Source organism: Rhinopithecus bieti, unplaced genomic scaffold (genome assembly GCF_001698545.2).
Source record: "Rhinopithecus bieti isolate Rb0 unplaced genomic scaffold, ASM169854v2 scaffold_49509, whole genome shotgun sequence".
Lineage (NCBI taxonomy): Eukaryota > Metazoa > Chordata > Mammalia > Primates > Cercopithecidae > Rhinopithecus > Rhinopithecus bieti.
The window spans coordinates 527,856-545,851 of record NW_016819747.1 but is presented as its reverse complement, the minus strand read 5'-3'; the positions used below and the strand labels follow the sequence as shown (position 1 = coordinate 545,851).

Here is a 17,996-nt window from a genome sequence, read left to right as displayed (position 1 = left end):
AAGTTGTAAGGGTTCTTTACATATCATGCATAGATACTAGATGCTTATCAGATATGTGATTTGCAAGTATTTTTTCCTGTACTGTCAGATGTCTTTTCACTCTTTCAATAGCATCATTTAATGCACAAAAACTTTTAAATTTTGATGAAGTCCAATTTTTTCCACCTTTCTTTTGCTGCTTATGCATTAGGCTTTATGTCTAAAAAACCATCGCCAAATCCAAGGTTATAACATTTACCCCTGTGTTTTCCTCTTCTTTTTTTTTTTTTTTTTTTTTGAGACAGAGTTTTGCTCTTGTTGCCCAGGCTGGAGTACAATGGTGTGATCCAGCTCACCATAACCTCTGCCTCCTGGGTTCAAGCGTTTCTTCTGCCTCAGCCTCCTGAGTAGCTGGGATTACAGGTACGCACCACCATGCTGGACTAATTTTGTATTTTTAGTAGAGATGGGTTTTCTCTATGTTGGTCAGGCTGGTCTTGAACTCACTCCTGACCTCAGGTGATCCACCCACCTTGGCCTCCCAAAGTGCTGGGATTACAGGCATAAGCCACCATGCCCAGCCCCCTGTGTTTTTTCCTAAGAGGTTTATACTTATAGGTCTTGTGGTCTTTGAAGCATTTTGAGTTAATTTTTGTGTGTGGTATAAGATAAGGTTCCAATTTCTTTCCTTTGCGTGTGGATAGCTAATTGTCCCAGTACCATTTATTTAAGAGGCATTCTTTCCCCATTGAATGGTCATGGCACCCTTGTCAAAAGTCAATTGACTATAGAACTATAGATGTACGGGTTTATTTTTGGACTGTCAATTCTAAGCCATTAACACATATGTCTGTCTTTATGCCTGTACCACACTGTTTTGGTTATTGTAGTTTTGTAGCAAGTTTTGCTAAGGTAGTGTGAGTCCTCCCACTTGTTTTTTTTTTTTTCAAGACTATTTTGGTTGCTTGGAATCTCGAAAATTTCAGGTAAATTTTCAGTCAGATTTTCCATTTCTACAAAAAAAAAAAAAGCCAATAAGATTTTGATAGGCATTGCTTTGATTCTGTAGATCACTTTGGGGAGTAATACCATTAACAGTCTGTTTGTTTGTTTGTTTTTGAGACAGAGTCTTGCTCTGACACCCAGGCCAGAGTACAGTGGTGCCATCTCGGCTCACTGCAACCTCTGCCTCCTGGGCTCAAACAATTCTCCTGCCTCAGCCTCCCAGATAGCTGGGACTACAGGTGTGCGCCACCACGTCTGGCTAATTTTTGTGTTTTTAGTAGAGATAAGGTTTGGCCATGATGGCCAGGCTGGTCTCAAACTCCCGACCTCAAGTGATCCACCCACTTCTGCCTCCCAAAGTACGGGGATTACAGGCATGAGCCACCACACCTGGCCAACAATGTTAATTCTTCCAACCCATGAGCACTGGCAACAAGCAGTACAAAATGGTGTATAAACAAGAACAAAAAAGCAATTTACAACAGGATCAGAAAGATTAAAATACTTAGGAATAAATAACAAAGAGGTACAGAACTTGTACACTGGAAACTACAAAACATTGCCAAATTAAATTAAAGAAGACCTAAAGAACACAGGAAAGACATCCTGTGTTCATGAGGGCAACTCTTTTGTGTGTGTGGATCTTATATCTGTAACTTTTCTAAATTTGTGTGTTAGCTCTAGATTTTTTTGTGTGGACTCCTTAGAATTTTCTATATATAAAATCATGTCATCTGCCAACAGAGGTAATTTTACTTCTTCCTTTCCAATTTTGAGGCTTTTTATTATTTTGTTGTTGTTGTTGCTATTTGCTGTGGCCAGAACTTTCAGTACAATTTTGATTAGAAGTAGTGAAAGCAGGCCTACTTGTCTTGTTCTTTATATTAGAGGAAAAGTTTTCATTCTGTCACCATTGATTATGTTAGTTGTGAGTTTTTTCATATATGGCTTTTAATATGTTGCAGGAGTTCCCTTCTATTCCGAATTTTTTGAGTGTTTTTTTAATCATGAAAGGGTATTGAATTTTGTCAAATGCTTTTACTTCATCAGTTAAAATCATGATGATTCCCCCCCAACTCCTGCCATTTTATTACTATGGTACATTACATTGATTTTTGTGTGTTGAACCATACTTGCATTCCTGGGATAAATCACACCTGCTCATGGTGTATAATCCTTTTGATAGGCTGCTGCTAAATTTGGTTTGCTGGTATTTTGTTAAGATACTTTATGTTTATATTCATAAGGGATATGGGAAGTTTTATTTTTATGTATTTGTCTGACTTTGGTATCAAGATAACCTGGCCTCATAGAATGAGTTAGGAAGTGTTCAGGTCTGCTCTTCTATTTTTTGGAAGAGCTTGAGGAGGATTGGTATTAATTCTTTAAATGTCTGGTAGAATTCACCAGTGAAGCCATCTGGTCCTAGGCTTTTCTTTGTTGGGAGATTTTTCATTACTGATTTAATTTCCTCACTTGCTATAGTTCTATTTAGGTTTTTTATTTCTTTTTGAGTCACTTCTGGTAGTTTATGTGTTTCTAGGAATTTGTCCATCTAGGTTATCTAACTTTATGGTGTACAGCTGTTTGTATTATTGTATTATTAGGATTTTTTTTTATTTCTGTAAGGTCCCATTTTCATTTCTGATTTTAGGAATTTGAGTCTTTTTTTTTTAATCAGTCTGCTAGAAGTTTGTGCTTTCTTGATTTATCAAAGATGCAGCTTTTGGTTTTGTTCATTCTATTTTTCTATTCTCAATTCTGTTTTTCTCCACTCTGATTTTTTATTGTTTTCTTCCATCTGCTGGCTTTGCTTTAGTTTGCTTTTCTTTTTCTAGTTCCTTAAGGTAGAAAATTGGGTTATTGATTTGAGATCTTCATTTTCATTTAATGTTGGTATTTACAGCTATAAATTTGTTTCTGAGTGTTGCTTTGCCTTTCTCCCGTAAGTTTTGATATGTTGTGTTTTGTTTTCATTCACTTCAAAGTATTTTATAATTTCCCTTGTGATTTTTTTATCCACCTGTTGTTTGTGTGTTGTTTAATTTTCATTTATTTGTGAATTTTCACAATTTTCTTTTGTTAGTGATTTCTAGTTTCATTCCATTGTGATCAAAGAAGATACTTTCTATGGTTTCAATCTTTTAAAATTTATTGAGACCTGTTTTGTGGCCTAACATATTGTCTGTACTGGAGAATGATCTATGTGAGTGTGAGAAGAATGTGTGTTCTGCTGTTGTTGGGTGGGATTCTGTATGTTCCTATTAGTTCTAGCAGTGTTGTTCAAATCCTCTATTTCTTTCTTTCTTTTTTTTTTTTTTTTTTTTTTTTTTTTTGAGGTGGAGTCTCACTCTTGTCACCCAGACTGGGATGCAGTGGCGCAATCTTGGCTGGCTGCAACCTCTGCCTCCCGGGTTCAAGTGATTCTCCTGCCTCAGCCTCCTGAATAACTGGGATTACAGGTGTGCACCACCATGCCTGGCTAATTTTTTTTGTATTTTTAGTGGAGATGGGGTTTCACCATGTTGGCCAGGCTGGTCTCAAACTCCTGAACTCAGGTGATCCATCCGCCTTAGCCTCCCAAAGTGCTGGGATTACAAGCGTGAGATACTGCAGGCTGCCTAAGCCCTCTATTTCTTTATTGATCTTCTGTCTAGTTGTTCTATCCATCATTGAACATAAGGTAGTGAAGTCTCCAACTATTTTTGTAGAACTATTTATTTCTTCCTTTAATTCTGTCAGTTTTTAAATTTATATATATATATTGAGGCTCTGTTATTAAGTGTGTGTATTTCTATAATTGTTACATATTCTTAAGGTATTCACCCTTTTCTCAATATGTAATGTCCTTCTTTGTCGCTTGTAAAAATGTTTAACTTAACATCTATTTTGCATGGTATTAGTATATTCACCCCTACTGCCTTTTGGTTACAATTTGCATAGAATATCTTTTTGTATCATTTCACTTTCAACCAAATTGTGTCTTTGGATCTAAAGTGAGTCTCTTAGATGCAGCATATGGTTGAATTGTGTTTTGGTTTTTTAAAATTTATCCTGCCAGCTTTTTTTTTTTTTTTTTTTGAGACTGAGTCTCACTCTATCACCCAGGCTGGAGTGCAGTGGTGCAATCTTGGCTCATTGCAACCACCATCTCCTGGGCTCAAGCGATTCTCATGTCTCAGCTCTGGCCTTTTTGATTAGAGAGTTTAATCTATTTCTGTTTAAAGTAATTGCTGATACAGAAGCACTTAATTCTTTAAGTTTTCTATTTGTTTTCTATATGTCTTATACCATCTTTGTTTCTCAGTTCCTTCATTACTTCCTCTTTTGTGTCTGACTTTTATAGCATGCCATTTTGATTCACTTCTCATTTCCTTTTCTCCATATTTTTAAGTTATTTCCTTAGGGTTGTCTTGCTATAATGTGTTGAATGGTTGTCTCCCAAAATTTGTAACCACATGGAACCTCAGAATATTACCACATTTGGAAATAGGGGCTCTGAAGTTGTAAATTTTAAGATGCATCATATTGTTGGGGTGGGCCCTACTGCAATGACTAGTGTCCTTATAAGAAGAGCAAACAGACACACACACACACACACACACACACACACACACACACACATACACAGAAGAAAGCTATGTGATGACTGAGGCAGAGATTGAAATGAAGCATGTACAATCCAAAGAATACCAAAGGTTTTTGGCAATCACCAGGAACTATAAGGGGCAAGGAAGGATTCTTCCCCAGAGCCTTCCAAAGCATAACCCTGTTGACACCTTGATCTTGGACGTTTAGCCTCTGGAACTGTGAGATTATAAATTTATGTTGCTTTTAGCCATCCAGTTTATTGTACTTTGTTATGATAGCCCTAGGAAACTAATATACCTGTGTATTACAATTAACACACTAGTTTGAATTAATAACTTGCCACAATAATATATAAAACTCTGCTCCTATATAGCTCTATCCCTTCCCCTTTATGTTGTTATCAAAGAATTATGTTTTATAGATACATTGTGTGCCCATTAACATAGGTTTACAATTATTGTTTTATGCATTTATCTTTCGAGTCATGTAGGAAAAAAAGAAAAATTATATGCTGAAAATACAATACTGGATTTTATATTTACTTATATAGTTTACCAGTGTTCTTTTTTTCTTTGTATGAGTTTGAGTCACTGTCTAGTGTCCTTTCATTTCAGCCAGAAGGATTCCCTTCAGTGTTTTTTTGCAGGGCAGGTCTACTAGTGATTAACTTCCTCAATATTTGTTTATCTGGGAATGTTTTAATTTCTTCATTTTTGAAGGATAATTTTGCTTGATATGGAATTGTTGGTTAACAGTTTTATTTTTTTCCTTTGAGGTCTTTAGATATTTCATATTGCTGCCTTCTTAACCCCATGGTTTCTGATGAGAAATCAACCATTAATCTTATTGAAGATCTCTTAATATATGATGAATCTCTTTTTTCGTGCTGCTTTCAAGATTCCCTCTTTGTATTTGTCTTTTGACAGTTGAATTATAATGTGTCTCAATGAGAATATCTTTGAATTTATCCTACTTGGAGTTTGTTAAGCTTCTTGAACATGTATATTAATTGTCTTTCATCAAATTTGGGGAGTTTTCAGCATTATTTCTTCAGATATTCCTTCTACCCTAATTTCTCTTGTCTCTCCTTCTGGGACTCCTGTTATTCATATGTTGGTAAGCTTGATGGCCTCCTGTAGGTCCCTGAGAATCTTCATTTTTCTTCATTTCCTTTTCTCTCTGCTTTCATTCTGAAATGCATCTGTGTCTGGAGTACTGCTTGTGAAATTCCTGCACACAGGAATGTCCTGCCCATACCATGTCCTCCTTAGTCAGGCCAGTGCTTCTTGGGGTCTCTTTACTAGAAAATGAACAAGGAGATGTTACCTGTCCTCCTTGATTTGTCAGAAGTGGAAGCAGCCTGACAACATTAGAAATATTGCTGGCCTTAGAGATCAAATCCTGGCTCTGCCACTTCCTTGTGATGTGACATGGGGCAGATAATTTTCTGCACTTTGGATTCCTCATCTATAGGGTGACCAACTCATCCTGGTTTGCCTGGGACTTTTTAGGTTTTGTACTGAAAGTTCCATGTCTTAGGAAACCCATTAGACCCAGGGGGACCCTACTCATCTGTGAGAGGAAGATAATACTACCTACCACAAGGTGGTTGTGAGAAAATAGAAAGAAAATACAGAAAAACAGCTAGGTCATCGTTGGGTTCCATAATCATATAATTGTTACTTATGCAAAATGCAAGGAGGGTGTTTGAAGATGGAGAAGGATGCACCAAATAGCTACCACTTTGACGTGTGGACTTGCTTCAATGGGACAACTGAGAGCAGAACCAGGGGAATTTTCTGTTAGTTCTACCTGAACATTTCTGCCAGCTATCCCTCTGGAAACATCGCTATATGTCAGATCCCCACATGCTGCAGAGGGAGAACCATCACTTGCCTCTTTAATGACATACCTGGCTTCTCCTTGCTGGCCCTATTCAATGCTGAAGGTCAGGGCTGTGTTCACTACAACCTAAAAACCAGGTAAGTAGACTGGAAGAGTATAGTCTCATAGAAGTACCTCTGAGGGTGATGGAGGGAGGACTGAAGTGGTGACTGTGAGTCCCTGGTTAAAGAAGAAGCCAGGCGGTGTCCAGAGGTCTAGTAAGGCAGTGAGGCAGGGCTGAGGCTGTTTCTGCAGGGACATAGGAACTTTAAGGCTCAGCCTTTCCTTGCTGTATCCATGTCACAGCCAATGAGAAGGACACCTTCCCAAGTCCTACTCCACTTGGTACCCCAGAGCACTAAGATCTTGATTGTTAGTTATATTAATGGAAGAATTATTTAGTGGAAAAAATGTTTTGTACCAGGAGTGGACGGAGAGGCATGAACATGCTACTTCTGTGGCATCTTTTAAGAGAAGTGCATATTCTTGCCAGCCAAAGGTTGATATTGTCTGGCTTTTCTTTTTTGTTTTGTTTTTGTTTTTGTTTTGAGACAGCGTCTTGCTCTCACTCTGTCACCCAGGTTGAAGTGCAGTGGCGTGATTATAGCTCACTGCAGCCTCGAACTCCTGGGCTCAGGTGATCCTTTCACCTCAGCCTCCTGGGTTAGCTGGGACTACAGACATGCGCCACAATGCCTAGATAATTTTTTAAACTTTTTGTAGAGACAGGGTCTCACTGTGTTGACCAGGATGATCTCAAACTCCTGGCCTCAAACAGTCCTCCTGCCTCAGCCCCTCAAAGTGCTGGGATGACAGGCATAAGCCACCATGTCTGGATTTGCCTGGCTTTTCATAAGGAAATTGTTCTCGGAAGAAATGACTTACTCTTATGTTATAGGTATTCCAGTTCCCATCTTGGTGCCTATTATACACTTGAGCTACTAGGCAACAGAGCACAAATCCCATTTCTTCCCCTCTTGCATTTAGCCTGAGCCTTCATCATCTCTCTCAGAATAGGCTCCTCCAGTAGCATCAACAGGTGTTAAGGGGCCTCAGACCATAGCAAGTGGGGAAAGTGAGGCTGCCTGCAGGACTCCACCATTCCTCCAGCCTAGGACTGAGTCTTACAGACCTGCCTGCCCATAGCCTGCAGTGATGAGAGCTTCCTTCAGGGGCCCAGTGGCAGCTACTCACTTCTGTATCTCTCCTAGTTGCCCATATGTCTTAATCATGGATGAGGAAGGTGGGACCACCAATGACCAGCAGGGCTATGTAGTCCACAAATGGAGCTGGACTTCCAGGACAGAGACTCTGCTTTCCCTGGAATACAAGGTAGGGATGGGCAGCACAGGTTGGGTGGCAGTGAGCATCACTGTCACAGGGAGGGCCTTGGCATCCTGCCATGCACTGCCTAGCATTAAAAGCCCAGGGCTACCCATAAGACAGGAATCCTGTTCTGAAGGAGCTCATAATCTTGTTCAGAGGTTCCCAAGTTGGTGGATGGTGGTCCAGGTTGGCTGAAGGGAACTTTTCACCAACCTAAACTATTGGCTGCTTTACAGACGTTTCTTGGTAATATCCTTCCTGTGTAATTTTTATTATTAATATTATTCTATTTTTACTGTTAAAATATGTTTTATGAAGTCACGGTTATAGTAGTTGATAGCTTTATTTTAATGCCTATGTGTGGCAATAATAAAATTAGCAATTCTATATTGGTCTCAGTTTTGTTTTGTAACTTTATTATCTATAAAATAAAACAATCTAGAAGTCAAAAGTGACTGATAGATACAAACTCTTTTCATTCATTTGGCTGTTCAGATAATTATTCACCAAAGGTTTATTAAATAACAAATAATAAAGAGGGCTGAATTATTAATAATATATTAATAAACTTATTAATAAAACAACTAAGTGTGCTTGTTACTTATCTGTGGCAGAGTTCCTCATCATTGACACTAATGACATTTTGAGATGAATACTTCTTTGGTATAACTGTGCATTGTAGGATGTTTAGCATCCCACTAAATTCCAGTAGTATCCCCTTCTCCAGTTGTGACAACCAAAAATATCTTCAGGCATCACCAAATGTAGCCTCTGGGGGGCAAAATTGTCCCCAGTTGAGAATCACCAATCAGAGGATGGAAGGAGAAACAAAACTTACCAAGGAACTCAGAAATCTAAGGAAGTAATAAGAACACAGATTAGACACAGATAAGAACTGTGAGAGAAGGGCAAGTGCTGGGATTCAGAGAAAGATCGCAGAACATAGCATCCACTCAAGCTGGCCTGAGAGAAGAGCCCCACCGTAAGGTTGCGGACACAAGCACTCGGAGTGCATGGGAGGGCTCCAGCCCCCTACCCTTAGTCTCCTGTTTCTTGTCCTCTTGGTTCATCCTCTGCACTGGCCACTGACTCTCCTCCTTATGCTCTGATTCCTCAGACCACACCTCTGCTCAGGAATATTCACTCCCTTGAACATGTCTCACTTTTCCTACTCCTTTGGCCTGAAATGCACCCCCTCCTCTCTTTGCCAGTGCAAATGGCCTCCCAAATTCCTTCAAAACCCTGCTCAGACTCCCCTCCTTTGTGGCATCCCATCCCACACCCATTTCTATCTTCCCACAGTGCACACAGTTTGGATGAGTCACTTGGTAATTAATGTCAGGAAGAGGTTCTCGTCTCTGGCTGCGTATCAGAATCACCTCTGGGACTTTTTATAAAATAAAGATCCCAGGCACAGCCCCAGAGCAACCCTGACTCAGTTGGTATGTTAGGAGTTTTGGATTTCTGTGGTTTTCCCAAACATTTCTGAGGCTTGGCCAGGTCTGAGATCCCCAGTCTAGGGGTGTGTTGTGTTGTTTACTTAATGTTTAACTTTTCATAGCTGTATGAAAAGTTTATAATCCAAGATTAGAAATCAGTTGAAGGCAGGCATCATAAGTTGTGTGTTAGTGTGGCCAAGCAGAGAAAACTGTGATAAGAATTTGAGGAGCTAAGTACTAGTGCCAACTTTGCCAGACTGTGGCTGTGCAACTTTGCAAAAACCTTTCAGCTTCTCTGAGTCTCAGTTGTCTCATCTATACAAAGTGGGTCACCAGAACTGCCCTCCGGCCTCATGGTATTTTCATGAGAAGAAATGAAATAATGGAGGGGAAAGTTCTTTGACATCATTAAAGTGTGTTAGCAATGCATTTTAGTTCACTGTTATATATTTCCTGGAGCTGCATGCAGAAAAGCACAATAGAGGCAAGTGAAGTCAGGAGTGGCCTGGAAAAGAAGGTGGCCCTGGGGTTGTAGCATGGGGGTGAGTGTGTGTGATTCACATAGAGAGGAGGAGGAGGCAAAAATCTTCTGGGTAGTGGGAGCAGAATCTGCAAAGGTTGAAGTTAGGACTAAATGTGTAATTTTTAAGAGGTCACAAGTGCTTCTTGTGAAAGACAGGTGGAGCAAGAGGTATGTATGGTGTCAGGTGGAGGCGGGAGGCACTGGATGTCAGGCTGGGGAGTTTGCATGCTGTCTTGGAGGCTGCAGGGGCCAATTTGTTTTTACCCAGATGTTTACTATTTCCATTGTTCTTCATTACTCTTTGAAGATCCAGGTTTCCCTCTGGTACCATTTCTCTTCAGCCGGAAGAACTTCCTTTGGCTTTCTTGAAGTGCATATCTTCTGGCAATGTATTCTCTGTTTTCTTCCAAGAGAGAATAAGAAGAGAAAAAAAAAAAAAAAACAACAACACACACTCTTTATGAAGAAAGGGTATTTTGCTGGATATGATTCTGGGATGATTTTTATTTTCTTTCAGCATTTTAAAGATGTTCCACTGTGTCTGTCTTCCATCGTTCATAAGAAGTCTGTAGTTATTCAAGTCACTGTTTATTTTCTTTACCTGCTTGCAAGATTTTCTCTTTTCTTTGGTTTTCTAAGTTTAACTGATACATTTAGGTGTAGTTGTCTTCATATTTATTCCATTTACTGAGCTTCTTGAGTCTGTAAATTCATTTAAATTTGTTTCATCAAATTTGGGGAATCTTCTAAATCTTCTTTAGAAAAAAAAACTTGCTCCAATCTTTCTCCTTTTCTTCTGAGACTCCAATTATGTCTATTTTAGACCTTTTGATATTGTCCCAAGGGTTCCTGAAGCTCTCTTATGTTGTTGTTATTCACATTATTTTTCTCTTTACTTTTGAGATTGGGTAATTTCTCTTGATCTGTCTTCAAGTTCAGTGAATTTATTCTGTCATCTCCATTCTACTATTACGATAATAATATAATAATTTAAAATTTCAGCTTTACATATTTTCAGCTCTAGAATTTCCACTTAGTTACTTTTATATTTTTTATTTATCTGCTGAGATTTCATATTTTATAATTTCTTACAAGTACATTTTCCCTTACCTCATGTAGTGTAGTTAAATTAGTGTTTTAAAGTCCTTGTCTGAAAATTTCCATGTCTGGGTGTTATCAGACAGCGCTGGCCTCTGTTGATTATCTGTTGCTTTGAGAACAGCTCACATTTCACTGGTTCTTCACATATTGAATAATTTTGGACTGTAGGTGGACATTATGAATGTTACATAGTGGAGTGTCTGAATTCTGGTGTATTTCTCTGAAGAGTGTTGATATTCTTGTTTTAATAGGCAATGAACTTGGTTAGACTGAAACCACAAACTTTGTTTCACTTGCAGAAGCTCACATCTCAGTTCAGTTTTTATGTTTGTTTGTTTCTTCAACCGTAAGGTGTCTTGAGTCTTCCCTGCTCAAGCATGGTTCAAGGATCAGCCAGAGACAGGGACAGTTTATACACAGAATTCTGGCCTCTCCTTCTCTGGTGCTATCCTTTCTGGAATTCTTTCTACAGTTTCCCATGACTGTGGTTGCTCCAGGTTCCGTCCTCTGGGTTCTTCAGGCCAGAAAGATGGTGGAGTTTGGCCATGACAGTGGCCTGCCTTCAGGCTAAAGCTGTGAAACAAAACCTTATCCCATGCTGCTCCTTTCTTTTAAATTTTGACTTCTCTTCAAAGTCTGCCTGCATTTGTTCACTCTTCATAGCCTTTGGGTCACTGCTTTTTTTTTTTTTAATTTTTTCAAGCTTATAGTTATCTGTGAGGAAGGCAGCCTGTCAGACACTGACTCAGCTATACTGAGAGTAGAGCCAGCTGGTTAATTTTTAAGCTGAGGGCTGAAATGCTCAGTCTAGCATTTTTGGTTGACTGGAGAGAGACCAGGGGGTGGGCTAGTGGAGAGACTAGTTGGGGAGTTACTAGCCAGACCCAACAGCATTAAAAATAGCGGCAATATTTTTTAAAGGGGTCATTTCAATACAAGAACTCGGTGCACAGGCATGGCCTGTAAGGAATAGATGAAAGGAAGACAGAATTGTAGATGACTCCATGATGGATTATGTGTCTGGGTGGAAACAGAGAAGTTTCTGAGAGGATCAGTGACCAAAATGATTTTAGACATACTTATTTGGTTCAGTGGCCATATCTCTCTGGGCTACTGTGACATGGACCCTGACCTAGTGCGAGAGATTGAGGATAATGGATAAGTGTAATGGGCTGGCTAATGAACTCTCAAGAAGACAAGTCTGTGGTTTGTAGAGCTGCCATACTTGGGTGTTTGGGGGAGAGAAAGAGAAACCATCCAGGGGGCAAAGATAATAAATGAAAGCAGTACTATGCTAAGCTGTGAAACCTGCTGAAATTGGCTAACCATCCTATGAGAAAATTTCATGGGATAAAACTTTTTACTTTTACCTTACTTTTTACTATTATTGTCCCCAGGGTCAGAGAAGCTAACCAATTTGTCTAGAATTGCCCAACTGGTAAATGGCAATGCTGGGATTTGACCCCTGCTCAACTGCTAAGCTTGAGCTCCCAACCATAGCTCTATACTACATCTCTCTAGAAGGAGGACAAGAGAGAGGAGGGTTTTTTTTTTTTTTTTTTTTTTTTTTTTTTTTTTTTTGAGACAGAGTTTCACTCTGTCGCCCAGGCTGGAGTGCAGTGGCGTGATCTCAGCTCACTGCAAGCTCCGCCTCCTGGGTTCACACCATTCTCCTGCCTCAGCCTCCTGAGTAGCTGGGACTACAGGCGCCCACCACCATGCCAGGCTAATATTTTGTATTTTAGTAGAGACGGGATTTCACCGTGTTAGCCAGGATGGTCTCAATTTCCTGACCTCGTGATCTGCCCACCTCGGCCTCCCAAAGTGCTGGGATTACAGGCGTGAGCCACCGCGCCCGGCTGAGGGTTTTTTTTAAGTGAGAGTGATCAAGTTGGAAGATGTCAAAAGACTTGGCAAGTCACAGTTCAGTGCTTTCAGGGTGCTAGAGGGAACTTGTCTCCAGGCTGCAGGGTGTGAGAAAGAAACTCAAAAGTAAGGAAGTTAAGTGTAGACCCCAGGGTAAGAACTGAAATAGTAGAAGGAAATGGAAGGAGCAAAGCAGAGAGTGGTTTTGTTTTGTTTTGTTTTTGATTCAGAGGCATCCTGAGGGTATTTGTAGGTAAGAGGATATTGTAGGTCAGGGACATGGAACACTTGAGAGAAGCACAGCAGTGTAGGGCTGCACACTCTGAGGCTCTCCGGGAGGGTCCCTGAGTATAAATTGTGCTCTGCACATGCAAATTGTTCAACAGCCTTAAATGTGAGTTGCTCTACCTTGCCCTGACAATGTCTGCTCCTGCTGGGCATAGGCTTTAATGGCTTACAAAGCCACTTCCACCATTTTTATCTCATTTGATCCTGATAATAGCCATTCAGTCATTTCATGTAGAAGAAGTTAAGATTCAGCGAAGCTAACTGGCTTGTTATCAGGAAGGCAGAACTGGGACTCACCCGTAGACCACAGAACTCTCAGTAAGGAGTGAGTTGTTATAAGGGTAACTCATTCCCCCGCAATCTCCAATCTGGTACTGCTTAAAGGAAATCCCACTCTTTTGGAAGTGATGATAAAGAGTAGCTGCCCCTTTTCCACCCATCTTTGGCTCCTCCTCAGGGGAAGAGTAATGACATATTTGTTGACTTTAGGGGAAGGGGCTGAGTATGTGTGGCCCAGGCCCTTCTGGGTCCTCTTTGACATCTTCCCACCCATCTACAGAGGGCTTTCCGGTGCTTCCTGCCAAGTGGTCACCTTCCTACTGCTGTAGGACAAGAGTCATAGTCAGACCTGGTGCCTGAGTGGACACATCTGTCTGATTCAGGGATAAAGGGTTACCCTCTGATCCAAGCTGCATTCCCAATTCATCTTTACCAGAACTGAAGCTGATTCATCTGCCAGTCACAGTGGCTTTCATGCTTGAGTTGGAAAGGGAAGGAGCAGCAATAAGAAAGCATCATTTACTTTTCAGTGGGTCCCCCAGGGGAGCCTGGAATTGTTCTGTCTTCTCTATGAAGCTGAATTCTAACATAAGAACTAGAAAGCTCTTACAAATCTTCTGCCCCAAGCCAACAGGGGCTTTGTGCTTCGTGGTGGGTCAGGAAGGGGTGGCTGGGGCCATAGAAGCAGGGATTCTCTGAGTACTGTTTCTTTATCTACAGGTGAATGAGGAAATGAAGCTAAAGGTGCTGGGACAGGACTCCATCACGGTCACCTTCACCTCCCTGGATGAGACAGTAACACTTGCTGTGTCGGCAAACAACTGTCCTCATGGAATGGCATATGACAAACGGGTAAGGCAAGGCAGACCAGGCACCCCGCCCTGACCCCTGGGCATCTCAACGTGGGTTGCTTTTTCACATTTCAGGGCTTTTGCCCTTACTCCCCACCACCCTCCCATGCAAGGCCCTGCCTCTTCCTCTGCCATTATTCACTGCCTACTCTTAGTACCACCTTCTCTGTGAAACTTCTTATATCAATTAAGAGTCTCCCAGTTGTAAGTGACAGAATCCAGAGTGGACTAGCTTAAGCATGAAAAAAAATATAGTGGCTCAATAAACTGAGAAGTCTGTCAATATGCACTTTCAGGCATGGCTGGATCCAGGCCCTGAAATGATTCCACCAGATCTTCCCATCTCTTGGCTCTGCTTTCCTCTTTGTTGGCGTCCTTCTCAAGGAGTTTTTTTCCTGTTGATGACAAGATGACCATGAACATCTCTGGGCTATTATTATACCAGCTTTAGTGCCCCTGGAAGAAGAAGGACTTCTCTTTCCTACACACTCCAGTAGAAATGCCAGCATCAACACTCATTGGCTCTATTAACTGCCCATATGTGAAACATTTCCTGTGGCCAGGCGTATGTATTGCTCCCATTGGCCAAGCTTGAGGCTCATGTCCATCCTGGGGCCAAGGTATAAGATTACTCTCAAACGAACCACCTGGGCAAAGGATAAGGCAGAAGAGTTTCCCTAAAGGAAAATCAAAGTGCTGTTACCAGGAGAAGAAATGATGCTTAGTAGAATAACTACCAGTGCATGTTGATGACCTTCTCTACCACCCTCTTCCCATCCCAAGTAGAGTTAGTCTCTCCCTCTGCTCAGCCCTGCTGGCGGTGACAACCTCCATTCTAGACTCCTTTATTTTCAAGTCTATCTGCCCCACAAATTGGAAATTCCCTGTGATTCCCTCTGATGTCTGTTGTCCCAGGTCCCCCAGCATGAGGACTACTTCAAATTAAGTGTTTACCAAATATTTTTTGGGTGGATGAGAATACTGTGGTGACTGGGAGTCCAATTCTTCCATTCAATGGGTCATCATGGATCCTACTGTGTATCTGGTGATGTCAGCGCAACATCAGGGAGAGAGGTGGAGAGGATTAAGAGGACACAGTCCCTACACCCTGAGTGTATATCCTGAGAGAGAACACTTGACCTCAACACAAGATGGGGGTAACCAAAGCTCAGGTGGGTAGAGCAGACTATTTGAGCTCCCCACAGGTCACTCTGCCCACTAAGGGAAGGCTCCTAGAAGCAAAAGCAAGGTGACCACACTTCACAATTTGCCTAGAGCCAGTCCCAGTTTATACCGGAGCAATTATACACCTGGAGCAATTGTAAACGGCACTCTGTGTCCCCCTCAAAAGTGTCCTGGTTTGGATGATAGATTATATGATCATCCCAAGCAAGAAGCTCTTAAGCTGTGTGGGCACTTGCCACTGTATGCCACAAGCTGACAGATGCTCAAAGCTGGCAGAGCCCAGCAAGGGCAACCAACCCAATGTCCAATAAGGACATAGAGTGTGGGCATTTGTTAGGGGTCTCCTTTGTTACTCCTGGAGGAAAACATTGCATCTGTTTTTTTTTCCCCCACTACGTTTTCATTCCAGCAGCATTTCACCTTCATTCATCCATTAACAAATTCAGTAAACATTTATTATCACCTGCAGCAGGCCAAGTTGGCTGCTGGAGATGTAGAAATAAAGAAGTCTCATTCCCTCTAAACTCTGAAATTCTCTCAATATAATGGAAGGGGCAAAAGCATGGGCACCAATTATCATCTAGCTTGACTCTTGTGGTGTGCCAGAGGGTCGTGTGGAATCTGGTAGAAGAGGAGAATAGGAAGCACTGGAGAATGCAGGTACCTGTGAACCTGGCATCCATTGATTACTTCAAAGAGCAAACTACCGGCAAGAATTTGAGTCCATTTGGGCTGAGATGAATGATCTTGCTTATTGATGCATCTGCCCTGTCAATTTGGTTCCACACTCTCACCATGAAAGGCCATTGGTTCTGTTCTATTCTATTCTATTCTATTCTATTCTATTCTTCTATTCTATTGTTATTTAATTGAGACCAAGCCTTGTCTGTCACCCAGGCTGGAGTGCAGTGGTGCAATCTTGGCTCACTGCAGCCTCTGCTTCCCAGGTTCAAGCAATCCTCATGCCCTCAGGCTCCCGAGTAGCCGGGATTACAGGTGCACACCACCACGCCAGCTCATTTTTGTATTTTTAGTAGAGACGGGGTTTCACCATGTTGGCCAGGCTGGTCTCAAACTCCTGACCTCAAATGATCCACCCACCTCAGCTTCCCAAAGTGCTGGGATTACAAGCGTGAGCCACCGTGCCTGGCCAGAAAAAGTTATTGTTAAGTGATTAAGTATGCACTGGGTACAAAGTCACCTATCTATGTTTCTTGGAAACCTTTTTAGATTGTGTTTTAAAAGTGTGAATCTACTTTTCTTATCAAAGGCAATGGATATTAGAAAATTATTTATTCTCATAAAATTGCGGCAATGCTTCATTTTTCTGGCAACCTCTTGTCTGATTATCTCTGAAATTTGGAATGCAGCTGAGAACCAAGATATAAGCAATTCAAGACCCCCATGAGCAGCTGAGAGAAATTACTCTCAGTCTGTGCACCCAACAAGCCCCTTAGGCCTAGAAAAGCCCCTAGGAATTCAAGTCTTATTTTCTTACCTTAAAGCAACCTCCTCAAGATGGAATTAGAAGTCTAGAGCTGTGCTGTCCAATATTATAGCCATGAGTCACACATGGCGATTGAGCCCTTGAAATGTGACAAGTCCAAATGGAGATGGGCTCTTCATGGAAACGCACATTGCATTTCAAAGACTTAGTGCTGGCTTGGCACGGTGGCTCACGCCTGTAATCCCAGCACTTTGGGAGGCCAAGGTGGACAGATCACGAGGTCAGCAGATGGAGACCATCCTGGCTAATACGGTGAAACCCTGTCTCTACGAAAAATACAAAAAATTAGCCAGGTGTGATGGTGGGCACCTGTAGTCCCAGCTACTGGGGAGGCTGAGGCAGAAGAATGGCATGAACCCGGGAGGCAGAGCTTGCAGTGAGTGGAGATAGAGCCACTGCACTCCAGTCTGGGCAACAGAGCGAGACTCCGTCTCAAAAAAAAAAAAAAAAAAAAAAAGAAAGAAAAAAGATTTAGTGTAAATTGAGAATGTAAAATTTCTCAATAATTGACTATTTTGATGATATGTTGACATAACCCTATTTTTGATATACTGGTTTAAATCAATAGATAATTAGAATTAATTTTCCCTTTTAAAAATGTTTTTAATGTGGCTACTAGGACCATTTTCAACTACACGTGTAGCTCACATTATATTTCTAGTGGAGCATGCTGGGGTAGAAGGTAGAGTCTCTATTAAGGGAAGCTTATCAAGGCATGGTTTGACAGTGCAGTAGAAGACTGAGAGGTTATTTAAAATGACACAGTAATTCAAAGAGCATAACTGTCTTAAGGAAATGTAACATAGGGACAAACAGACCAATACACTGAGGCAGATTCTGAAAACAGTGCTGCATTATAGAAAGCTGAAGCAGATGTTGACCAAGATTGACTTGCCAAAAAAATAATTCTGATCATAACCTCTTTTGAGAGTGCAAGCATGTGTATTATGTATGACAACTTTCCAACAAGATAAACAGAAACAATGAGTAAATATGTTTTCTTGTGGGTAATGGGATTTCCAAATGTTGCCCTTAACCACATGATTAAGCGTCTCAGGATATTTTACTTGAAATCCTGAGGCTTAGAAAATTAGCTTATCTTGGATTCTTGGACCAAGATTCTTGGACCAAGCTGCACGGAGCTTCCAAGAAAATGTGCTGAGTGTTGGGGC

General features: G+C 41.1%; 1 protein-coding gene across 1 annotated transcript in view; it reads left to right on the top strand.

The window, feature by feature from the left end:
- Nucleotides 1-6,381: 6,381 nt before the first annotated feature.
- LOC108519906 (uncharacterized protein C3orf20) overlaps nt 6,382-17,996 on the top strand; it is a gene marked incomplete at its 5' end in the record, with an annotated part of 64,775 nt that continues 53,160 nt past the window's right edge. The window contains 3 exons of the mRNA XM_017859193.1: nt 6,382-6,557; nt 7,671-7,791; nt 14,002-14,133. Coding sequence (XP_017714682.1) covers nt 6,382-6,557; nt 7,671-7,791; nt 14,002-14,133 — 429 coding nt within the window. The remainder of the gene's footprint in view (nt 6,558-7,670; nt 7,792-14,001; nt 14,134-17,996) is intronic.